The following is a 26,153-nucleotide window of genomic DNA, read 5'->3' as shown; positions in this document are numbered from 1 at the left end:
TCTCCTCACCAGCATGCCCTGGTTTCTCTCCACTTCCTCCTACCCTCCTACCATCTGTCTAACAGTGGAGAGCTCCATATGTCAGTACAGAAAGTGTCCTCCGACATCCCTGGGCACCCCTACTCTCCAGGACGCTAAACTCTGAGCTCAGAGGCCTAGCACTTTCAGGGAGGGTAGCCTGAAGGAGGCACTGGAACAGGATTCAGGGGTTACCCAGAGCCTATGGAAGTCCCTAGTGCCAGAACAGCCAGGACCATTGCCTGTCTCCAGCCTGGGGTCCTGGCCACACCCCCACTGGGCATTCCTCTTCAAGTCCCCTTCGTTCTCTAGGTCCTAGCTCTGTCCTTAGCCAGGAACCCTCCTGCCCAAGGCTGCCCAGGGATCACTTTCTCTGGAGACCTGGGGCTCTTCTGCCCTTAGACATTTGAGCTGGTCCTCATTCATTAAACAGTATTGACAAAATGACTAGTGTGCCCTGGGCTCTAGATATAAAAAGCAACCGATACCATAAAAATTACTACTGTGAAATAAGATGGGGGTGGGGTAAGGTGGCCAAAAAAAAAAAAAAAACAACCCAAAAAAATCAGTTAATGAGTAAATATGCAATCCGTTAGATACAGTGCTCTCAAGAAATACACACTGGCTGTGAGGCATGGGGCAGCAGTGGGCACCTGAGCTAAGGACAAAGAAGGGAGGGATTCAAGCCCAAGTTGGCAAGGAAAGAGTAGTACAGGACGGAAAGGGTTCAGTGGGAGCCGGGAAAGGGAGAATAATTCAATAGAAATGGGAAAGTCTGAAATGAGGTAGAGTGAATGAAATAGGCTCAGATGAGATGGTACGAAATAGAACCGTATCACCTCCAACAGAGCTGAACAGAAATAAACACGTTTAATAAACTCCCATGTAACCCAGTGAGCTGGGAGAGGCATGAAGAGAATTTCAAAGCTGGGGCAGGACAGAAAGGAGTCGAGGGTAACGGGATAGCGTGGGCTGCGCTAGAATTAAATAGAATGGAATGAAAGGGGTAAAAGGGAACAGAAGGGGCAGGGTGGACAGGCACGAATGGCGTGGCTAGCCGCCCGCGCTGACTTCCTTCCCACTTATCCCGACAGTGTTCCCTAGCGTGCTGCTGAGGACGCTGCGCCACCCCATCTTCTTGCTGGTGGTCCTGTCCCAGGTGTGCACCTCATCCATGGTGGCAGGCATGGCCACCTTCCTGCCTAAGTTCCTGGAGCGCCAGTTTTCCATCACAGCCTCCTTTGCCAACCTGCTCCTCGGCTGCGTCAGCATCCCCATGGCCATTGTGGGCATCGTGGTGGGAAGTGTCCTGGTCAAGCGGCTCCACCTGAGCCCCCTGCAGTGCAGCGCCCTCTGCCTGCTGGCGTCACTGCTGTGTCTGCTGCTCAGCTTGCCACTTTTCTTCATTGGCTGCTCTACCCATCATATTGCAGGCATCACCCGGGACCTGGGGTGAGTAGACACGTGCGTGAGAAGGTGCATAGTGACGGCACGTCGGTGAGCCACCTACCTTTCTCACCTCTCCCAGAGCACTGTCTCCCCTCCCCGACCCCGCAGTGCCTACAAAGCTTTACGCAAGTCCCTTCTTGGGCTCAGGTACAAGCAAGCAGGGGTCACTAGAAGGCATCGAAAGCCATAGAAGAGACATGGATGGAGCATCAATGGGAAGGGCCAGAGATTGAGTCAAAGGGCAGTATTGTTTTAAAATTATGTGTATTATCTATATTATCTGTAGGCCCGGCTAGCAATCAATCAAGACACAAACACTTGTTACATTTTAAAATAGCCTTAGTTAACCTGGGGCAGGGCAGATATCAATCCTTAAATTACCTCCCATAATGGGGCAGGCATGGGATCCCTGCCTCAAGCCCATGCCATCTGCTTCTAATAATTTATATCAAGTTACCTCCCATCCATAATCCTAAATACTTGCTAATGTTCTTCATCTGGGCTGGATTCTCCATCCACGCTGGCCATGTGCTTCTCCTCCATCTAACCCATGGCAGCCTTCCTCTCTCCCTTCAGGGTCTCTCTCCTTTCTCCTCATGGTGGTCTCTCTTTTCTTCCCAGGATTCCTCTCTCTCCTAGCCCTACCTATCTCCTTTGCCCTGCCCAGGTGGGATGGCTTTTTATTAAGCAAAAGGTGGGTCAGAGACAGCAAGCAGTAATTAGCATCAAAATACATCAGACCATCCCCCAACAGGGCAGCCACCTGTGGGATGGTGTTTCCTGGGAGGCTGAGACCTGGTGGGCCAGCACAAGTGGCATGGAGGCCACGCATAGAAGGCAGGACTCAGGGTAGCCTGAGGGAGGCTTTTGTTCCTGGCTGAGATTAGGTCTGCCCATGAAGGGGCAAGCTCCATGCCTTGGAGAAAAGGGAGCTGAGCCGAGAGCTGAGCGGTCCTCCTCAAGGAGGCAGAAGAGATTGGGAAACCCTGCCTCTTGCTACAATGACCTCATTTTCCCAGGAAGATGTCCTAAGCTTTGTTTGGCCCCCGCACCCAGCTAGAATTTCCCAGCTTCCTCCTCCTTGGCACAGCCTCCCTCACTCAAGTGCCAGGTTCCCTCCTCACCTGGACTCCTACAAGAGACTGCCGGAGGACTCTGCTCAGGGCCAAGGCACCATGGGTCCCACCCCCCTCACTTCTTTCTCCTTTCTCTCTCCTTTTCCCAAGCAGCCAGGCTGTTTGGGGTAGGGCCTTCCATGTGTAGGACATGCCCTAGGGGCCCCCAGAAAGCCCTAAGTCCGAGCAAGGACGAGGTCTTCCCAATGATGTTTCATTAAAAGGCAATGGCTATTTTACTATCACCCTTTAAGAGTCAGTGGGGAAAACAAACAACAATGATAGAAACCATTACCAAGGTCTCCTGGGGACTTAACGGAACATACGAGAGAAGCCTTGAGCCTGCTGGATGTGTAAGAGACACTGGCTCTGGCCAGTTGTCCTTGACACTGGTCGTACAGGAATAGAGAAATTCTCCTCAATTAACTCAGTTAGTCTCAGACATCCTGCCTGGCCATGTCTCCTTTCTCCCCTTCTCCCTCAGCCTTGACACTGCCTTACTCATATTCTTACCAAGGGTCTTGTAGGTTAATTGATGAGTTCCGGGTTCTGGCTCACTGAAGCCTTCTGGGGCCAATCGAGTTTCCCTCAGTGTTCCACTGAATCTCAATAAGATCTCTATAATGGGCTCCACTGTTACTCCGACTTTACTGATGATACAGCATCACCTGGCAAGGGAGCTGTGTTTCCTCCTTGCATGAAGCCTGGTCACAGCCTATGTCCCAAAGCCACCCTCTTGTCCCCACCCCAGGACAATCACTCTTCCGGCTCAGCCTCTCTTTGGTCTCTGCTTCTGTCCACCCTCAGTTCTCCAGCTAAGGCAAGAGCTTCCCTGGGATCTTGGAGCCGGTCCTCTGGTGGGGCAGTTGGCACAGGAAGCAGGAAAAGAGAAAGAACACAGAGGTCGTGAGACCTCAGGAGGATGACAGTGGGAAGGGAGCCCTGCCTGGATAACAGAACAATTAAGGACTCATAGGGAGGAAGGCACAGGCTGAAGGTCCCACAGATGGTTGGTCTCCTCACCAGGGCCCATCACAGCTGTGCTTTGCTGAGACAAGGCAGCCATTCAGCTCATAGAGAGAATGGTCCCTTCATCTGACACTCACTTTGGAAGGAATTTCTGTGTGTTCTATCCACATAAAGGGATATTTGCAGAAGTTCCCAGACATGTAGAATCCAGGCTTGGAAGGCTTTCCACAGCCTCTGGCCCAGACTCCTCAGTCTACCCCCTCCCCATTAGAAAGTCCCTTGAACGTCACTGTTTCTCCCTCAGGGGACAGCTGCAGCTGACATTGCTGGCCACTCCTCTCAGAGTATGAGCCAGGACTGCAGAGAGGGACCCGAGAGAGGAGAGCCTAGCCAAACACATGTGTCTTCTCTCTGTCTAGTGCCCAGCCAGGAACAAGTCTGTTTCCTGGCTGCGCAGAGCCCTGCTCCTGCCAATCGGATGACTTTAACCCTGTTTGTGATACCGGTGCCTATGTGGAGTACACCACGCCCTGCCATGCTGGCTGCACAGGTCGTGTGGTCCAGGAAGCTCTGGGAAAAAGCCAGGTAAGGCTCACCTCCCACGTAACCTCCGCCTCTGGGGCCCCCACCCCTCCTCGCATGTGCTGCCTGTCACTCTCTCCCTCTCTTCCTCTTTCCCTCTTTCTTCTGTCAGTCATGTTCCTCTACTCAGTCAGGTTCAGAGCATCATTCTTTCAATATGTTTCATTGCCAGTCCATGGCTTAGGGAGGCGAGCCAGAGCTCCCAGTTGCTACTCTGCTCAAGGAAATGTCCCACTGGGATTCCAGGCCACAGGTGGGCAGAAGTGGTCCCTACCACTACATACAAGATCAGAGAGGTCACAGCCCACCTGGAAGGACCATAGAGGGCTCCAAAAGAAGCAGCATCTGTGACAGATCTTCCAGGGTCGCTAGGCCAAACAAGGACTTGTGATGGGAGGGCTTTCCAGGCAAGACAACAGCATTATGCAGAGATTTTAAAGAACACGCACTGTGTGTGGGCTTCTTAGACCCTGGGCCCTGCACTGAACAAGGATTCAAAGAGCCATCATGCCTAGGAGATGTTCAGCACTCACTTTTATTCTGTCCGTTGTACAGATTAGGAAATGAAAGCTTGGGAAAGGACCAGGCAGTGCCCAGAGTCTCATACCAGAGCTGGGACTAGAATCCAGGTCAGTGCCTCTCCATCCCAGCCTCACCTGATCCAGAGGTAAGGGTCTTAGAGGAGGGTCAGCACTCAGGGGACACCTTTCCAGCCTGGGATTGTCTCTTGCCACATGTACCTCTTCAGTTCTGCCTAAGTACCCGGGCTCTAGGATGGACTGGTCTATGCCCGAAGCACAATCAGAGAGGTGACAGGGTAAGATGGGGAAAGGTAGACCCTGACTGGATCTCAGGGTTATAAGACAGAAATCAAGCCCATGGGAAAGACTGAGGCATGTGTGAGGGCCTCCCACCGTGGACACTGACGCCTCTGCAGGAAGCCTGTGGAAGAATCTAGAAAGCAAAGCGTGCAGCCTTGGTATCCATCGCAGCTGTCCTCCCAAGCAAAGGAGCAGTGTGGGGGATCCGGTGCCAGTGCCCTGCCTGCTTTGGCATGTTTCTCCATGACCTAGCTCCAGGGAGTCTACAGACCAATGGGTTACTTGGCATGTAACTGAAGCCCAAAGGCCCCTTCTTAGTAGTGTGAAGTGCGCGAGGGCTGGGGTGGGGGGAGGGCTTGGGGTTCGGGCAGCACAGCCTGTCATGCCTATCAGCTATGCACGGCAACAGGTAGGCGTCTTGGATAGCCAATGATCCAAGCCCCAGTGTTCCTCCCTCCGTCTTCCTACCTCTCATCTTTCATTAATTCTATCTCCTAAATAACTTCACCTCAAAATTCTTTCCCCATACACCCTGACAATGGCACTGTCTGCTTGCGCATCCAGTTCATCCCAGTAGCCGCCGAGCTGAAATCCTTCCAAGACTCCTAGCTGCCATCTTGTGTTTCTCAGCCCTTCTAAAACTGGGAATTATCTGAAGTTTCTGTAGTAAGAAGTAAGAGGCCCCAGGAGGCTCCAGGTACGGTGCCCTAGCCAAAAGTGCTACCTTTGAGATGGGACCAATCCAGTAGCTGTGGTCCGTCTGTCAAGGTCCAATCTGATGCTTCAAAGATGGCTCAGTGGTTAAGAGTGTATTGCTCTGACAGGGGACCCGAGCTCTATTCCCAGCATCCATGGCCAGTAGCTTGCAACCACTTGCAACTCCACTCCAGAGATCTGACATCCTCTTCTAGTCTCCCTGGGTAGACACAGACACAGACACACACAGACACACAGACACACAGACACACACACACATATACACGTAGACACTGACCAATAGGAAAGGAAAAAGAAGCCTTGGCTTGCTGACATAGACTTGCTCCTGACAGGTACTAAAGGACACTGGCATCCTGACCACTTCTTAGTTGATCGCTGGGTGGAGGGTCAGCCAGCTGTCATCAAACAACAGCAGTACTGACCTCAGGGCCATCTCTCTGCCTCACAGCTGTGGGCCAGAAGGAGCACTGCCAGTCTGCCTCCAGGCACCTTGCTTGACTCAAGGGAACACAGATCAACTGATGATCAGAGTCTGGGCCTCCAGCCAGCTCTGCCCTCCTGCCTGCGGACACTTGGGAGCTCCCCAGGCCCTAGGCCCTCGGCCAGCTGCTACCCTGGGAGGCTCCTGAAGGCTCTTCTCCTCCTTCTCCTCACCCCAGGTTTTCTACACCAACTGCAGCTGTGTGGCAGGGGATGGCACGGTGCCCGCAGGCTCCTGCGATTCGGCCTGCGGCCATCTGCTGCTGCCCTTCATTCTCCTGATCAGCCTGGGGGCAGCGGTGGCCAGCATCACCCACATACCTTCCTTCATGCTCATCCTAAGGTAACAGCAGGGCAGGCAGGGTGGGTGGGTGCCAAGAAGCCCTTACTCTCAGCCAGGATGGGGCATTCAAAGGAAGAGTTGAAGGGATGAGGCCACTCAAGTGTCCTAGACCCCAACAGACCAGCTCTTTCGTGTCCTGTCTTCATTCCCCTGACAGCCTGAGGACAAGAAGCTTTCTTGCTCATCTTGCAGCAAGAGACCTAGGCTCAGAGAAGTTCATGGTCTGGGGCTAGTTGTATAGCCTAGGTACTTCCTTGCCCAAGGGTTAGGGAAGTCTAAGGCACTGACCTGGCCTCCCTGGAGGAGGGAACCCTGTGGTTTAAAAAAAAAAAAGTGGTTCCAATCTCTTGCAATGAATCAGGCACAGAGAGATGTCTAGGAAACCACCAGAATCCCTATGGGGGTGGTCCCGCACACCCCTCAAGGCTCTGTAATAAGGACCTGCTGTGGGCTCAGAACCTGCAGGATGCTGTTTCTAAGATCCTGCCTGTCTCTGGTCCTGGGAGTGCCCACTGAACCTAGCAAATTGCCATCTACAGTGCTCCTTGGGTAGGGGCTGGGATAAGGAGACCTGAGAGCAAGGTGATTCTGTTTTCATTCTGATGGGAGTTGTCTGTTCACTATCTGCTTTCTAGGAAATTATAAAAGAATATTAGGGGCAGAAAGTGGTGGCGCATGCCTTTAATCCCAGAACTCAGGAGGCAGAGGCAGGCGGATCTCTGAGTTCAAGGTGTGCCTGGTCTACATAATGAGTTCCAAGACAGCCAGAACTATTCAGAAAGACGTTGTCAGAGAGAGAGAGAGAGAGAGAGAGAGAGAGAGAGAGAGAGAGAGAGAGAGAGAGAGAAAAGAAGAAGAAGAAGAAGAAGAAGAAGAAGAAGAGGAGGAGGAGGAGGAGGAGGAGGAGGAGGAAGAAGAGGAGGAGGGGGAGGAGGAGTTATAGGGAGCACCCCTAAGTGCCAGCCGTGGGCACAATTAAGAAGCCAGTCGCTGCTAGAGATCCCTGGCCACAGCACTACAATGCTGGGGGGACTGGGCCTGGTGCATGACTGTCCCAGTTGCGGGTCTCTCCAAGTGTACAATGTGGAGAAGCCAGTGGGAGTGTGGACTGGGGGAGGGGAGCCTAGGGGTTGATGTGTGGGCTTAGGATGTGGGGAAACTGGGCTCTGTAGGTTGAGGAGGGACAGGTGTAGGCTCTGAGCCTCCCCCAACACCACTGACCTTTCACCCTGAGAGGAAACTGACATGGAGGGTGGAACTCAACTCTTTTTAAAAAAATAATTTTTAAAATGTATTTATTTATTATGTATATGAGTACACTGTCTTCATGCACACCAGAAGAGGACATCAGATCCTATTACAGATGGTTGTGAGCCACCATGTAGTTGCTGGGAATTGGGGAATTGAACTCAGGACCCCTGGAAGAGCAGCCAGTGTTCTTAACCTCTGAGCCATCTCTCCAGCCCCAGGAACTCAACTCTTGAGAGCCTGCTGCTGCATGGTACCGGGGCTGCGTCTTGGTCGGACCTCACACACCATGTCTTTCTTGATAGGGGAGTGAAGAAAGAAGATAAGACCCTGGCAGTGGGAATGCAGTTCATGCTCCTCAGAGTATTAGGTAAAAAAAAATTTGCCCAGGGACCTGGGTGGTAGTGACGGGCACCCAGATGCCTGTTGTGTGCCAGGCCTGGGAGACACAGGCATGAGTGGAGGTCCCCATGTGTTAGGAGGTGGGTCTAACCAGATGGCTAGAGGCCAAAGACTCCTGAGCAGAGAGACCCAGCACCCTCGTGGCTTACACGTGCTGTGGGTGGGAGGCTGGGGAACGGTGACCCTCTGCTATCCACTGAGTCTCTCTTTCCCTAGCCTGGATGCCTAGCCCTGTGATCCACGGCAGCGCCATTGACACCACCTGTGTGCACTGGGCCCTGAGCTGTGGGCGGCGAGCCGTCTGTCGCTACTATGACCATGACCTGCTCCGAACCCGGTAAGCGCGAGGGAGGGAGAGGAGGTCCGGGTCAGGGCATGCCCACCCTGCAAGCCAGATACTGCCTCTGAGAGAGATCTCATATAGCTGGTCCAGAACTCACCATATAACTGACACTGGCCTTGAATTCCTTCTGAATCCTCCTGGCCTCTGCCTCCCAAGCACTGGGATTTCCCGCACGTGCCACTAAACCCTGAAGTTTTGTTTTGTTTTGTTTTGTTTTGTTTGAATCAGGGCCTCAATCTATGGCCAGGCTGTTCTCTAACTCACTAGGTCAGCCAGACTAACCTCGAACTTATGACCAGGCTCCTGCCTCAGCATGCTGAGGTTTCTCACATGGGCATCCACATCTGGAGAGAGCTCCTTATTATACAAGAAGAAAAGGACATCTAAAATAAGAGGTCCCAGGTCCCATATCTCAGCGCTAAGCTATCAGACAGCGGAGTCACTGTGGGAACCTGAAGTTGAGAGCCCTGACCTCTCCCCTGGGGCTCAGTCTTCCCATCTGTACAATGGGGAGCTCAGAGGAACCCAAAGGCATGGATGTCACAAACTAGATGGATGGTGAAGAATTTGCAACAAGGACCAGCCAGGACCAGCCAGGGAGTGTTTGCCTCTAGCCTTGAGCCATGGGACCCAGTTCCTGCAGCCTAGGACTGTCTAGGGAGGCTTTCCTGCAAAGGAAAAGCCAAATAGGGGCCTTTGGGAGTTAAGTAGGAAAGGGGAGTCCTGCTTTCAGGCAGGAGGGCTAGCCTGGGCTATATGTTTGTTGGTGACAGAGAAAAAGGGATGTTTAGTCTCCCACACACACCCAGGGTCCCCTCAGAACTCCCCCCTCCCTAGGCCTCAGTATCTCTGATTGCATCATAACTACTGACTGACTCTACCATCCGCACCCTGAGGCTAGCCAGTCCCCAAAGTGTGGGCTCCTGAGTTCAAGGCTTCTCGCTCTTCCCTCAGATTCATAGGCCTCCAGTTCTTCTTCAAAAGCGGATCCCTGGTGTGCTTTGCCTTAGCTCTGGCCATCTTGAGGCAGCAGAACAAAGAAGTCAGAGCCTCAGCCACCGTGAAGAGCTCTGAACTTCAACAGCAATTGTAAGCATCAGGACCACAGAAGAAACCCAGGGATCCCGGGAGGCCGACAGTCCCAGCCTTACCCTGACCAGGAGTGGCATCCTCAGCCGTGCATCTTCTGAGCCCTTTGCCAAAGATGGACCAAGCAGCACCCATGGTGTCAGAAGCACCACCTTCTAACGCCTGTTCCTCCGCTAAATTGCAAAGTGACTTTGAACAGGCTTCTGGCTTGGCTTCCTCTTTGGAAGCAAGGAGTTGTTGTGTTGGCCATTTCTCAAGCCAGATGGCCAACCTGGACCCAAGCTTTGGTGGTGGGGAGGAACTGTGCAGCCAAGGTAGGTATGGGCCTCCTCCTGCTGGCCCAGGCAGCCTTTGAGAAGTGTCTATTTGGCGCCCCCTAGAGGCAGAGTCCAGAGCCGAGATTAAGGAGAGCCCCAAAGACAAGAGAGAGCATGAGCTTTAGCTGGGTTGGAAGAGGGGCTCTCTGAGGCAGTGTCGCAGCTTTTATCTTCAGGGATCCACAATGGGGAAACGGAGGTTCATTCTTGCCTTTAGAGGCCTTGTAACTGCAAAGACCACCTTATCTTCGGACTCGTGCCTGCTAAATGTGTGTTGCCAGAATCTTACACATTGACCAAAGAATCTTACACAGAATTTTAAACTGTGGCTTTTGTGAAGAGAATCCTAGCCCACATCCCTGGAGCTTTGTAGCTAACACCTGACTCTGTGATAGCCAAGTCTCCGGTGACCTCTGGTTCTCCAAGATCCCTGGGTCAGTGTGAGGCCTAGGGGCAGAGAAGAGCAAAGCCAAGCTCTGCACAGTGAGCTATGGTGCAGCATTCCTGGGTGAGAATCCCTGGAACTCCCAATTCTTTTCCATACCATGCCTTGTCGAGCTTTCTGGCCGGTCTTATCTGGCCGAGTCGCTTCCAGGCAGCAGAAAAGAAAGCCCTGATCTGCCCCCAGCCTAGTCTGTTAACACCACACGCCCCAACTGTGTAGCCACAAAGGGAGGTGAGGCGCAAGCAGCAGCCTCCCTACCTGGACGCCTAGCTATTATCTGATGGACAAGGCACTCGGCCTCTGTGCAGAAGAAGGAAATATAGAAGCCCCCATGCCTGCCAGGTGTGGAGGCGCACATCTGTGACCCAGCATTTGGAGACTAGAGTTCAACGCCAATCTCAGTTACACACTGAGTTTGAGTCTAACCTGGGCTACATGAGAATGTTTCAAAAAAATATATACACACATATAAAGAATAAAGAGAAGAGGGAAAGAGGAGAGGAGGAAGAAGAAAAAGAGACCAGCCTGGTCGCCATTGTATCCTACAGTTGAGTGTTTGAGCAGTACCTGAGCCTACACTAATCAGTGCCAAGTAGTTTGACATCCCTTTCACCAAGACAAGTCAGACCATGGGCTTGCATTCTGTCTGTTCTCCTGCTCCCCAGCTTGTGCAGGAATAGCCTGGCCGTATACGTACAGCTTATTATTAAATTTGTCTTTGCATAATGCCTGTTCCACGACAAAAATTTATCCTTCTAAACTGCATTAGGGGTTTGCGTCAGCCACATCGCTTCCAGTTATTTAGATTTCAGCCTCACCAGGTTTATTCACTCTGGCATATTGCATTGTCTTCTCTCTTCGTATTCTGGTTTAATTTTTCCTTTGACTGGCTTATTTCCTCTAGTAATGGCTTCAAAAAATGGAATACCGTCACGAGGCTGCTAGAGTCCTCACCTGTCTCTATTGTCACTCACAATTTACAGAAGAGAAACTGCCTCAGAAAGGCCAAGTGACCTGCTTGAAACTATAATAATGCATACATAATTATATGATTATATATATATACACATACATACACACACACACACACACACACACACACACTCAATTGTGGGGACAGAGCTGGATCTAGATTTGTAAAAAAAAAGCAGAAGCTAACACATCCCAAGAGTTCTCTTTATGAAAAAAGAATTCAAAATAATGGATGCAGGCTGAATGTGTAGACTGCGTTTCATCAAAATGCCTGAGACCAGAAGTATTTTGGATTTGAGATCTTTTGATATTTTGAAATATTTACATCACAGTCATGACATCTCTGGGGGATGAAACCCCGATCTAAACACAAATTCATCTGGGTTTCATACACATCCTGAAAGTCCGTGTATGCAATGTGTTTAGCGTGTGATGAGGACCCATCACCTGAAATCAGGTCTGAAATGTTCCGTGCATGTTACATTAGCACTCAGGAAGTTTGTGTGGTAGAGCCTTTCAGATAGTGGGTTTTGTATTAGGAATAGTCAGCCTTTACAAAATTTGATAAGAAAGTAAACACCCAGAATGAGAAAAAGCAAACAGAAAATGGCATGTTTTTCACTAATGAATAGCTACCCTGCATACCTGTAATCCATACACACACACCTTTGTGATTAGAATTTTCCACAGACTGGCTTCTGGCCCCAATCTCCTTCATATTTCCCCATTTCCTCCTCTACCCCTTTTATGTTTCCAGGGCCAGATGCCACAAACAGGAGCCATGACCTCAGTGCTTGGCTCTTCAACATCATATGGTCCAGTGGGGTGGGCAGTGGCCAGGAGGTTTCCAGGAAACCATTCTTTATGCACAGATGGCTACAGTGACTCCCCTCTGCATACACAGCAGTAACTGAGGTGGACACAGTACATCTCGGGGACCTCCCAACTCTTCCTTGACCAGGTCCTAGAAGCCAGAAGCCACTTGCTGAGCCACAAGGGATGCGGGAGTTGGAAGAACTGGTTCAAGTGTCTTCCCTTGACAAGTTCCCCGCTCTGAGAATAAGGAATATTTCTGGAGTACCTCACTGGGCCTGAGGGGAAGTGAAGATGCTCGCCAAGCATTCCCTTCACTGGGAGCTGGCCCTTGGGAAAGCTGAGAGCTAGACCCCAAGGCTTTGTCCATGAGTTTGAACTCTTCTGGCTGGTCAGAAGATGCTTAAACATCCCTGCAAGAGAGGTGTGTAACCACGTGCCAAGAGTAGAGCAAAGAGGGTAAAAATGATCTCCCTAGCTTGTGAGGGAAAACGCATATGCACAAACACACAAGAATAAACATACATGTATACATACACATGGCACAGACATATACATGTTCACAAATACAAACATACACATTCATATGCACAGGCACATAACTCCTTACACACATGCACACATGCATACAGCCAAATGCACATTCATGCAAACATGTGTGCATGCAGACATATAAACATACACAAGCACCTTTGTATCCACTTGCACACACATACTAATTCACATGATCATGTGCACACATGCTCACATGGACAATCACATATGTCACACACAGACTCAGATTCTTATACACACGAACACACTCACAAAACTCAAACATGAACATATAAAGAAGCTACAAATTCTCACACGTGTGTGTATACATACACATGCCCCCACACACTCCATCCGCTCAGGCACACTTGAGAAACACACAAATCTCACTTATACATACAAACACACTCACACATACACAACTCATGCACACACCAATTCATCCGTACACATTCATCTCTGGGGCATGGATGAAATGCATACACATTCATGCACACATGCAGACACTATGCACAGCAGGCACACACAAAAATGCACATTCACACATTCACATGACCACATACACACACACACACACACACACACACACACACACAGGCACGCACGCAAACCTACACACATGTATACACATGCACACCCACAAAACTCATGCACACAAAATCAAGCAAACACATAAACACACACCTAGTCTCCTGTCGATGAAGATTCATGAGCATCTGTGTCTGTCAGCCACGGCCTCTTCACCGCTGGTGTAGCAGGGCAGACAGGACAAGCACCAGAAATAGCATCTCAATGCCCGGCCGGCCTTCCGGTCCTTTTGCTTGGAGGAGCTGGAAAGCTTTGGGGCAGGCAGATGCCCCTTGGGACCTGGCTCCAGGAGCCGTGGGCAGCACACTACACGCTCACCATTCATTGCCTGCACATGCAGAACATCCTCTTTCTCTCTTCATTAAGTCCTATCCTCTGTCAAGGCCCAGTTCAGAAGCCATTACCTCCAGGGAGGCGGTATGACGTGACAATGAAGGAGCAAGCTGGAGAAGTAGCTTCATTAAAGACATAGACACAAGTTTTAAAAGATAAAGTTTTAAGCCAAGCCAGGTGTGGGGCGCAGGCCTGTAATCCTATCACTCAGGAGACAGAGGCAAGAGGAGGATGAGTTTGAGGGCAGCCTGGGCTACATAGTGAAACCTTGTCTCAAAATCCAAAATAAGTAAAGAAAATTCGACACCGCTCCTCTCCCCACACACATACAAAGAGCCACAGTCATGTGTGTGTGTGTGTGTGTGTGTGTGTGTGTGTGTGTGTGTGTGTGTTGTGGTTAATTTAACAGTGTGGCCTAATAATGTTTATTATCGGGCCTATAATTATTATTACAGCAGTATTTTCTAACCCACTAGCCATCAATCAAGACACGGATGCTTGTTATATTTTAAAATAGCCTTAGTTAACCTGGGGCAGGGCAGACATTAACCCCCTAAACTACCTCCCATATTGGGGCAGGTATCCCATACCCCGCCCCAACCCCATCCTGTGTGCTTCTAATAATTTCTATCAAGCTACCTCCCATCCATAATCCCAAATACTAGCTAATGCTCTTCGTCTAGGCCCAACCCTCCAGCCGTGCCGGCCACGTGCTTCTTCCTTTCTCTAAACCATAGTGTGGCCTCCTCCTCCTCCTTGCTCGTCTCCTCCCATCTCTTCCTTCCGAAGCCCTGCAACTTTAGCCAGGCCTCTCCTATTTACCCTGCCCAGGAAGTTCCTTAGGCAAGGATACATAGCAACCTTGGGGTAGAGAGACAGCAAGCAGTGATTAGCATCAAAGTATATCAGACCAACCTCCAGTGTGTGTGTGTGTGTGTGTGTGTGTGTGTGTGTGTGTGTGTGACTTCAGAGGTGGAGGGCCCTCTAAAGCCCAGTACAATCTTCCTAAGAGTCTAGTATCTCTAGTCAAAGGCCTTCATATTGGAGCTACAGAGACATTAAACTTAAGCTGAGACTTGGGGTCTGCCATGCAGTCAGTATGACCCTGGACAACTGGCCACATCCCTCTGTACCCAGCTCCTTACCTGTAAAGCCAGTCTATGTGCCCTGTCTCATCTCCCAGGACTGTGGAGACAGGTAAGATACCATCCCGGGCTCACAGACTAGGTACCTGATGATGTGCAGTTCCCTTCCCTTCTCCTGTCTGAAAGGATTTAGTAGGCACCTGGAGCAGAGAGCAGGAGGGGCAGAGGGGCCAGGCAAGGCTTACCCCCTGCACTCTGCGCTGGCTGCTGCTCCCATACTCTCTAATCTCTTCCTCACCAGCCCAGTCTTATCTCTCCCCACAGCCAGCTTGGGACAGCTTTTCGCCTCCAGATTTACATTTTTATTGATTTTCTTCTCCCTCCAGAGCTGCCCTTCCCTTCTGCCTCCATTTTGGCTATAAAATGGGTCTACTGTGGGAAATAGCAGTTCTGGGGCCAAGCAGAGATGTGTGATGACTCGAGCCTGGTTTTAGCCCCATTGACTTACCCAGTCACCCACCCACCCAACAAACATATCGGAGGGGGGAGGGGAGGGGGAGCCTGGGGACACAGCCACATGTCTGACATAGCCTGCTCTCAGGAGAGCTCCTGAGGGCACCACAGTTACAGGACAACGGGGAGGCTTTGGATGCCTTCCTGGAGGGCATGGAGGAGCCCTTGAAACATTGATTGATGGATTATTCCATTGACTGGTTATTTTAGGCGGAGAATAACAAAATGTGTGTTTTTAAAAGGGTCACTGGCTGCACCATGGGGCTTGGGGGTGCGAGAGAGAAGTTGAAGGTCCAGAGCTTAAGCAAGAGGCTAGATCACTAACCAGAAAGGCCTCAAGCCATGAGCCACGTCACACGCGGCACCCTAGAAGTGGGACAGACAGCCTGGGTTTTGAAAGATGAGCAGGGACAGGAAGGGTGCCTGGGCGGAAGAAGCTTCAGAGATAAGGGGAAGGCGAGCAGAGAGCTCCTGACAGGCTGAGGAAATTTCCACTCATTCTGACCGGCTTAGCATGACCTAAAAGGGCAGGGTAAGGAGCAGAGGCTGACGAAGTGGGTCAGGGCCCTCAGCCTCTCAGCCTCTTGAGCTCCCTGTCTCCTGAACCTGGACGCAGGTGGAGGTGGGAGGGCACAGAGGAAGTGGGTGGGGCTCTGAGCCCCAGGTTGGGGCTCTCCTTCCTCAAAACAACCATTCCCTGTCCACAACAACCCAGTGTTTTGTAGAAAGGAAGGCATATATAGGCCATTCTTCCCATGGACTAGGTAAAGCAACTGAGGCCTGGGGAGGGCAGAGATTTGTCAAACCGAGTGCCGTGACACACACCTATTTATCCCCACACTTAGAAGGTAAAGGCAGGAGGATCAGAAGTTCAAGACTGTTCTATACTATAGAGACTTTGAGGCCAGCCTGAGTCTAGATTTGACCTTGTCTCAAAATATGCAAGCTGGCAAACAACCCCCCCGCCCCCCTCAAAAAAACAGAAAAATGGAAAAACAGGAGCTGAAGATGGATCAACAGTTAAAAATGCTTGCTACTTTTTCAGAGGACCCAAGTTCTATGCTAAGCATACACACTGGGTAACTCACAACTGCCAGTAAGTCCAGCTCCAGGGAATCTGACAGCCTCTTGCGGCCTCCTCCAGCAACTTCCACACACATACACATACATAAAAATAAAACAGAAAGGTTTTAAAGAAAGAAAGTACAGAGGTTTGTCCCAGGTTATTCAAGAGTGTGGGTACCCCATCTTCTAACCCCCCCCACACACACAGTAAGTGGGATGGAAAAAGAAAAGGAGAGAAAAACACATTAGTGTTGGGGTTTGTTGTTGTTCTTGGTGGGACTGTTTTGTTTTGTGTTGTGTTGTTGAGACAGGGTCTCTCTGTGTTAGCCTTGGCTGTCCTGGAGTCGCTTTGTAGACCAGGCTGACCTCGAACTCACATCAATCCACCTGCTTTTGCCTCCCAAGTGCTAGGATTAAAGGTATGCGCCACCACACTTGGCCTTGGTGGGGCTTCTTATGCCCCATTTCTTTTGCAGCCTTCTTACTGGATACAAGAAAACACAGCCAGGTGCCCCCTGTGCTCTAGGACATATGCGCTGTCACTTACTAGATGAGGAAAGTCACCACACAGAGCTGTGACCTGTCCCCTCTCCCTTTGTAAATAATAAACTCCAATCATCAAAATAACTGAGGAGGCTATACAAAACTGTAGCAGTGTAGTAGTTACATCCATTGCTGAGTAACAAATGGCCCCAAACTCATCAGCTTAATGCAACAAGTTTTTTTTTATCTTAAATAGTTCTTAGAGCTCAAGATTAGTGAGTTAAGTGGAAGCTGGGGCTCAGGGCCTTCACTGAAACTGTAGTCAGGAATCCGCCAGGGCCATAGTCAGCTAAAGGCTCAGCGAGGGGCCACACATAGTAATACATTCCTGTAATCTCAACCATCAGGAGGCAAAGGTTTTGCAGAGGCTACAGAGCTGAAGACTTCTTTAAAAATAAATACACAGGGCAGGGTGTGGTACCACACATCTTTGAGGATAGCTCTTAGGACACGAAGGGCAGGAAGATCTCTGTGAGCCTGGTTTACACAGCTAGTTCCAGGCTAGCCAGGGCTACATAGTGAGACCCAAGTGAATAATTAATTAAATAAAGCATCAAAGTTACTCAGTGGGCAAAGACACTTGCTGCCAAGCCTGGTAAATTCAATCCCATCCCTGGGGCCCATGTGACAGAAGGAAAGAAATGATTCCCCCAGGATGTCCTCTGACCTCTGTAGGTATGAACTGTTGCAAGTGTGTGCCCACATACGTGCACACACAAAACAAACAGACAGACTTAGCGGAGGCAGAAAGATGCATTTCAAACCCAGCAGTCAGCTAAAGGCATCTGTTCTTTGTACACGGTCTTCTCCTGAGGCTGCTCATCCCGTGTAAGCCAGTTTCCCTTAGAATGAAGGACCCAACACAGGGACTGTGTGTTATTAAGATGGCAGCCTTGGTGTAATGGAGATCACATACTACAAACACATCCTTTTGCCCATCAGACCAATCCTTCTACGACGTGGGAGGAGAATACAAAAACGTAGGACTGCCAGGAGGTGCTCGTGCAATGCTGGGGCCACTTGGGAGGAGTCACCCAGATGCCCAGAATAACAGATGGTGCACAGTAGGTACTTTATTCCTTAGAGGCTCCTGTTACCCTCACAGTCACCACAGCTAGGCTGAAAGGACAAGAGTGGACACGATAAAGGAGAAAGTGCAGCAATTGGACATGCTCTCTAGTTAGATCGCGCTCGACTGCAGTAAGAAATAATGTGTAGATAAAAGGGGTGCAACAGGGAGGCTTCCTAGCAGAGGTGGAGAACAATCTGGATGGAAGACATAGGTGAGTATGGCAGGCCATCTGCCACCTGACACGGCTTGGGTGTGAAATCCTCTTTCACACAGGGCTCCTGTCTTTGAACACTTGGTTCTGAATGGTGGCACTGTCTTAAGCAGCCTGTGGAATTTTTGAGTAGATTCACCTGGAGGAAGCGGGTCGCTGGAAGGTTGGCCTTGAGGTTTAGGGCCAAGCTCCAGGCCCACCTGGATTTCTCTACTTCTTGCCAGCTGACGCAAAGTGGCCTTTTCACGCTCCTGCTTCAGTCACAAGCCACTTCTGCCACCATGCCTTAACCACCTTGGTGGGCTGTGCCCCTTCAAACTGTGAGCCAAACTAATGCTTTCCTCTCTTTAGTTGTTTCTTCTCGGATATCTGGTCACAGGATAAATAAAGTGACTGCCACACCAGCCCATCATCAATCCCCTCTTCTTTAGTCCAGTAGCAAGATGCCCAGCCACAGGGATGACCTTGGTCCTCCGTGTCCATGCCTTCCTCCCTGCTGCTGAGGGGGGTCATGTGATTCACTTTGATAGACAAGATGAAAGGATGATCTGGTGGGAAGTCTGTCTTCCTGGATGAGAGGATGGGTGAGAGAGTGGACCACTTTCCTCACCACCATACTCTTCCTTTACCTGATGCTACATCAGACATTTTGTGACCACAAGGGGCTGGTAGCTCCCTGACAGCTCAGGGTGGGTGGGGGGGAAGCCTAAGCCATCAGAGAAGTGATTGAATTGCCAGGTCAAGCCTGGGACCACTTCCCTCCGACCCCCCCCCTTTGTTAAATAAACATGCTTCTATGGGACAGGTTCTGTCCCATGTGTTCTAGCTGATCCTGCCTCCCTCTGGAGTTTTCTTTTTTTGGGGGGGGGGGCGCGGAGATTTAGAGAAGAGTAGAGCAGAGAAGAGCCCTGGGCTGGAAGGCAGAAGTCCTTGGTCTAACCCCAGCTCTGCCTCTGAGATGCTCTGTAATCCTGACTAAGCCCCTACCCCCACTGGGCCTCCAATAATTATAGCTAATATTTATCGACTGCCTCTGTGTGCCAAGCACTCTGCTGAGCGTTTCCACTGCATCATCCTGCCCATCCTCTCGGCAGCTCTCCTGTGCTGTTGTTATTGCTTTCTCTTTATCTCATGGATAAGGAGACTGGAGGCTGAGATCTGATGTTGAACAGCAAGTTCACGGCAGATCTCTGGGTTTCAAATCTAGGTTTGTCTGCCTGAAATTTCAGGCTCCCAGCCATGGGCACTATACTTCCTCACAGTAAAAAGGACTCCTTATGGTCAAGGTGACCTCTGAGGCCTTTGCAGCCCAAATATCATTTGATTTGTTGCCCCATTTGTAGCTAGACGATCAACAAGCCAGCTTAGCCTAGCCGAGAGATGGGAGAAATAAGGGCTGTCTTTAACCATCCCAACAGCTGTCATGTGAGTGGGGATTAGACTTACTCAGTGTGGATCAGGGGGCAGGAGCTGGGCCAGTGTGGAGACACCCCAAGGAGACGGGAGAGCCACTTACATAACGGAGATCTCTCCAGTAGCCCTTTGGCAATGGGTAGAGCTGTGCTTCCCTGTCATGGAGGTTATACAAAGCTTTGTCAGAAGTCTAGTATGGAGTAGAGACAGAAGTGAATGACTCGGGGCTTGTAGTAATTAAGCCAGATAACATGGCCATGCTCCCAGCACCACAGTATGTAAAGTAAAAGGGGGGGACAGTAAACTGGGTACTTTCTCCTTTTGACACTGAAACTCTTAGACTTTAAGATTCTCTAGTACTTTTTTTTTTCCTTTATGGTTCTAACACTCTGTAGTTCTGTGATTTCAAAATGCCCAATTCTGCCCTCCTGAGATGCTATGGATTTTAATACTTTAGCTTGCTGTGACTGGGACTCAAGAAGCTGAGAAGCCTGTGATTCTCTATTTAATAGCCTCTAGCTTTAACGATTCATTAAAGTGCCTCTCGTCAGCTCCAGACACGAGGGGGAATTGCTCCAGATGCTGTGTTTTGGTGGCCTGGACACTAAATGGGCTGCTCCCCACACCAGCCAGTCACCCCCACCATGGCCTCAGCTCCTCCCTCCCATCCAAGCAGTGGTCTCCCCAATCCCCGCCCCGTCCTCACTCTGCTGATGCCTCTTATCCAACCAGATGAGCACTTCACTCCCTCCATCCTGGATGGCTTGTCAGGCAAGAGCCTTCACTGCAAACACGTTATAGCTACTCCAAAGGGGACAAAGAAGAATGAGGAGACTTAGGCACTCATCTTGAGGCACCTAAAGGTTAAGGGTTTGTGTCTCTCCTTTTATCTTTTCTTCTCCTTTCTTTTCTCCCTTTCATTTTTCTCCAGGAAGCCCAGGGTAAATTTAAACTCACAATCTTCTGTCCTCAGCCTGCAAAGTTCTAGAACTAAAGTGCCGCATGTAGTTTCTTATTTTTATTTTAAACCCGGTGAAACTTGTCCCCACCAGGAAGCCTTTCATGATTGACACTCAGTACCTAGCACCATAACCCAAATTGTGAATGTGAAGCTCTTTGATTAGTTGTTTTGCACACGGGAAATGTGTCTGTCTGTTGTGTCTCTCTGTCTATATATGAGATTTCCTTCTGAATCCTCAGCTGGGTTGGGGACTTACCTTCCTGTCAGGATGGAGGCTCCTGAGTTGCATCTCCCTTGTATTAAGCCTGAACTACAGTGAAAGGTTGAATCATGATCTTTCCCCGGTTCAATACATACCTAAAGGCAAGCTATGTCTCTGTCGCTGAACTGAAGACTGCATAAAATTAGAAAGCACAGATCCCTTTAAGATAAAGAAGTCCCCAAGGTCAATGGCTGTGTCTCCCCACCTTCAAACTGCACCAGAAGTCAACTGACAGCAGGAAATCTAAGGCTTCTCCACACATCCCTTCCATCTCAAGCCAGGACTGGACGCAAGAATGATGTTTTTCTTAAAGCAAACAGACAGGATTTTTTAAATGAAGATTTTTTTAGGAAGTGGTGTGGGAACTCAACACCTTTAGACCCTCTCTGGGGTCTGTTCCGCTCTCTTTTCTAGAAGCTGGAGTAGTCTTTTCCAGGGTCCTCCCAGGAACTCGGAGCAAGTGAAGATGTCAGCACCTTGGACAGCGCCCAACCCATTCCGGGCCTCCGAGCCAGAGGAAGCGAAGCTCTCCAACTCCCTCCGCCTCTGGGTGATGGATTTCCTCATTCCTCAATTTGATTAAAGCCCAGTAGATAACCAGAGCGCCTTGTTCCTTTCTCTTCTCCCTTCCTGATGAACATAATTAACTCCGTTAGGCTGGGGATGCTTGCTCCCAACACAGCCTCCCAGCACTCTCCCAAGCATGAATCAGTAAAACACAGCCAGGACACTTGGAAGGCTCCCAGGGTTCTTCCTGGGCAGTGGAGGAAGAAGAGGAAGTCTGCCTCGAGATGCACAGAGGCTGGGTACAGAGAATGTTGTGGTTGGATGAAGGTATCCCTAAACAGAAAGTCAGAAAATTAAGAGGTTAGCCCTGACTTTATCAAAAGTCTAGCTAGGGCTGGCCACTTGCCTTTTTTCTCTGAGCCTGATTTTACATCGGCAAGATGAGGACACTGGGCTAGACAACATAAAATGCTACAGCTGGTGCTGAGATGCTATCAGAGGAAACCTTTAGGACACAAAGGAAAGGGTGTGCCCAAGGTCATACATAAACTCACAGCAAAACTGGGCTTGAATTCATGACTTCTGGCTTCTACCCTCAACAGAATTTCCCATGGACAGAACTCATTCCTTTATCTGCATCGCAGACTCCATTGACATGGAATGGGAACTTAGAAAATTGAAGACAGGTAAGATTTTATTAATTGCTATTAACAAAAGAAAGCAACATTTGGGCTGGAGAGATGGCTGAGTGGTTAAGAGCACTGTCTGCTCTTCCAAAGGTCCTGAGTTTGATGCTCAGCAATCACATGGGGACTCATAACCATCTATAATGAGATCTGGTGCCCTTTTCTGGTGTGCAGGAATACATGCAGGCACAGCGCTGTATACATAATAAATAAATAAATAAATAAATAAATAAATAAATAAATAAATCCTTTTTTTAAAAAAGAGAGAAAGCGACATTTAAGATGTACATAAATACCAAAGTCTCTCTTTTTTATTTTTTTATTACATACACAGTATTCTGCCTCCATATACACCTGCACATCAGAAGAGGGCATCAGATCACATTATCGGTGGTTGTGAGCCACCATGTGGTTGCTGGGAATTGAACTCAGGGCCCCTGGAAGAGCAGACAGTGCTCTTAACCTCTGAGCCATCTCTCCAGCCCCCCCCCCAAGTCTCTAAAGAGAACAGAGTACCCACAAGTCATTGAGATTAAGAAGAAGTAATCCCCCAAGGGTCACATTCAACCTTAGGTGCATATAAACCCAAAAATGTTCTGGATTTACCAAGGCCATCCACACTCAACTGTAGGCTGTAGAGAACGCCCCTCCCTCCCTCTCCTTCTCCCTCCTTCCCTCCCCTTCTATCCTGACCCTCCATCTTCTGTCTTCTTTCTCTCCCTCTCTCCTCATTTTCTTCTTTCTGTAATATGCAAGGTTTCATATATCCCAGGATAGTTTCAAACTGGTTCTATAACCAAAGGCGACCTTGAACTTCTGATACTCTTACCTCTACCTCCAGCAGGCTGGACTAAAGATGTGCACTACTGCTCTCTGTTTCTACAGTACTGAGGACCAAAGCCAAGGCTTCAAGCATACAAGGAAAGCTCTGTCAAGCCAGCCATTTCCCCAGGCCCCTGTAGAAACCTCTACAAAGAAAAATGAATTATCCTAATCAATCATCAGGATGCCCCATCAGAAAAACAAAATGACAATGGGATAAGCCAACTAGTGAATACAATTTAGTTGTCTGTGCTCTGTCCAGCTCTTCGAAAGATGGGCATACAAGGAATGATACACGACTCGTATTCTCTAAGCACCACATCTTCAGTGTGTGTCTTCTGCTTGGAATTATGCTCAACTCACCTAAGCATCTAAACTGCTGTTCCATCAAGGCAAAAACCAGGTGTCTTCCACCAGGAAGGCACCCATAGCCTCAATCTGATGGTACTTCCTCCTCTGACTCTCCAACGTTTTTTGTTTCTGCTTCATTATTCAGCACCATTTCCTTTATCTGCTTCTACCCCCTTCAAGAACAGTGACAATGGAGAGAGACTAAGAACACATTTTATTCAGCTTTGAATTCCTCAGAATCTTCAACACAATGTTTGACATGTAGTGGGACCTCAGCAAGTACAGGATGGGAGGAAAATGGACAGACAGGTGGATGGATAATGTATAGGCAGATAGATGATGACGTATGGGCAATGGATAGATGGATGAATAGATAATGTCTGGGCAGATAGATGGTAGATGGGTGAATGGTGGATGGATCAGTAAATGGATGGATGTTGAATACACAGGACACTGGAAAGCAGAGAAACTGAAGACATAAATATGTGGGTTGGATGAGTGAGTAGTTGAGCAAATTTCTGGGTGAATGGATAGGTAAATGTTTGGGTGACATAGAAAATGTGTTGAAAATGAACTGATTGGTAGATGGTTGGGTGGATAGATGACTGACATTTGAGTGAGCCTATGGGTAAATTAAGAGAAGGATGTACAGGCAATATGGAAAGGCTGGTGTAGTGGTTGAACTTTATCAACTTGGCACAAACCTAGACATATCTAGGAAGAAAAAAATCTCAATTGAGGGATTGCCTCTATCAGATTAGCCTGTAGGCAAGTCTGTGAGGGCCTTATCTTGATTAGTGATGAGAGAGATCCCAGCCTAGTATGGGTGGTGTTACTCCTGGTCTGATTGCCTTGGGTGGCAAAAGAAAGCTGACTGAACAAGACATGGAGAGCAAGCCAGTAAGCAGCATTCCTCCATGGTTCCTGCCTTGAGTTCCTGGCCTGTCTTCCTCAAAGATGGAGTGTGATTGGAACTTATAAGCCAAATAAGCCTTTCCTCTCCCAACTTGGGTTTTGTCAGTGTTTTATCACAATAACAGAAACCTAAGATGCTGAGATATATATATATACACATACATACATATGGTTGGATGAGTGAGCAGATATATAATCAACCATATTACCATAGAAGAAGATAAATGTAGGTGGAGAATACTATGTAGGAAAAGCATATAGATGTACTTAATATCACAAAGGTCTTTTATTACATTTATTTATCGTTGTGTGTGTGTGTGTGTGTGTGTGTGTGTGTGTGTGTGTGTGTAAAACTGTTCACCTGCATGCCACAACACTGGGAGATGGTTCTCTCCTTCTACCATGTGGGTCCTGAGAGTCAACTCAGTCACCTTTACCCACTTAACCATTTTTGTTTTGTTTTTTGTTTGTTTGTTTGTTTGTTTTGTTTTGTTTTTGTTTTTCAAGACAGAGATTCTCTGTGTAGCCTTAGATGTCCTGGACTCACTTTGTAGACCAGGCTGGCCTTGAACTCACAGCAATCTGTCTGCCTTTGTCTCCTGAGTGCTGGGATTAAATGCGTGTGCCACTGAGCCAGTTTGACAGCCCATGGAGGTCTTTATCCTGGAGACTTTCCTTAGGTAGTTCCAAGATGGCAATGAGGGTTTGCTCACTCTGCTTAGCTGAGTCAAGAACGGAAAGTGCTCAGATACTAATGGCTTCAGACTGTGCTGATGAGAACATAATAATGAGGTTTAAAAAAAAAAAAAGATGGATGGGCTGGGTGGTGGTGGTGAACGCCTTTAATCCCAGCACTTGGGAGGCAGAGGCAGGAGGATTGCTCTGAGTTCGAGGCCAGCCTGGTCTACAAAGTGAGTCCGGGACAGCCAAGATAACACAAAGAAACCCTGTCTCAAAAAAAACAAAAACAAAACAACAACAACAAAAAAGATGGATGGTCCTCCCATGCCCTGAACTGTTCACACTGTCCTGGAGTCCATCATAACATCTACAGCCTATGCACATGGTAGGTACTGGAAGGAAGTATCTAGAAAGTATACCAATAAAGAGCTAGTGAAGGAGCCAGGAGTGTTCATGCCAGAGGAAAACAAACTCAGGAGAGATTGATCACCTTGTCCCAGGATCTGGCTGTTCTAGGACCCACAGGGTGTACTCTGTGGTTTCAGAGGCAGAGAAAATCCCAAAGAGATGCCTCAAGGCTGATGTCTTTGCCCCATATGAGGAACAGCATCCCCCACGGTGGTGTTCCCACATAGAGAGGGACTGTCCCAGGGGTGAGCTTCCCATCCCTGAAGGCATCCAAGCAGGTCTGAGCATCCTCTTTCAAGGAAGCTGCAGAGTTCAGACTCACTCTCTGCAGAAAGTAAATTAAGGTCTCCTTCCTTCCACTAAATTAAACCATCTGTTCATCTCTTCATCCTCAACAGATTAGGTTTCTCTGCATCCTGCGCTCAGAGTGGAATGCGGGCAATTTCTGTCTAGGATTGGAGGAGCCTGGGACTTGAGGAATGAGGAGTTACTGAAAATGCCCTTTCATGCACCCCAAATGACTGGAGAGGAGACTCGGAGCCACTGAGAGCCAATCTGTGACCTAGTTTCCCTGTAATGAATGTACCTACGTCAGTGACGTGTTGGCTCCTGATCAACACCATCTCTCCAACCCTGGCCTCGCTCTCTGTATGAGGAGATTAAATCAATTAGAAGGAGATCTGGCTGGTGCTGGTTAGGGGCAGAGGATAATTCACTTACATAACAGGGGATTGAGATTTGGGCTTGGCACTTGAGGGGAGGGGTGGGGACCTCAGATACCATGCCTTCACTGGGGGCGGGTGGGGGGTGGGGGGTGGGGGACTCCTGGACCTGAGAACTAATTCAAATGGGAGAAGTCCAGGGGAAGAGGAGTGGTGAATCCACGCCCCCTCCATCTTTCTTCTGGGATCTAGGCCCCCATTCCCAAAGAGAATGACAAAGAGAGACAAATTGAAAGGTCACTTTCCTGTCCCCAAATGAGGGTACCCACACCTTCAGGACACCCCTTGCCTATGCCAACCTTCACACTTTAACATGGTACCAAAGCCCTGTGATCTCTCTCTTTAGCTGTATCTTCAG

At 49.2% G+C, this 26,153-nt stretch overlaps 1 protein-coding gene across 3 annotated transcripts in view; it reads left to right on the top strand.

The window, feature by feature from the left end:
* Positions 1-11,064, top strand: part of SLCO2B1 (solute carrier organic anion transporter family member 2B1) — a 48,093-nt gene extending 37,029 nt beyond the window's left edge. For all 3 annotated transcript variants that reach the window (XM_084773993.1, XM_084773992.1, XM_084773994.1), the window contains 6 exons: positions 1,113-1,470; positions 3,971-4,136; positions 6,331-6,494; positions 8,048-8,112; positions 8,361-8,481; positions 9,442-11,064. In XM_084773993.1, the coding sequence (XP_084630119.1) occupies positions 1,113-1,470; positions 3,971-4,136; positions 6,331-6,494; positions 8,048-8,112; positions 8,361-8,481; positions 9,442-9,580 (1,013 nt within the window). In that variant the 3' untranslated portion in view covers positions 9,581-11,064. The remainder of the gene's footprint in view (positions 1-1,112; positions 1,471-3,970; positions 4,137-6,330; positions 6,495-8,047; positions 8,113-8,360; positions 8,482-9,441) is intronic.
* The last annotated feature ends 15,089 nt before the right edge of the window (positions 11,065-26,153 follow it).

The sequence above is a fragment of the Acomys minous genome (assembly GCF_964271855.1).
Source record: "Acomys minous genome assembly, chromosome: 2".
NCBI lineage: Eukaryota > Metazoa > Chordata > Mammalia > Rodentia > Muridae > Acomys > Acomys minous.
Note: the sequence above shows the minus strand (reverse complement) of the source record. Positions and strands in the feature narration are given on the sequence as shown.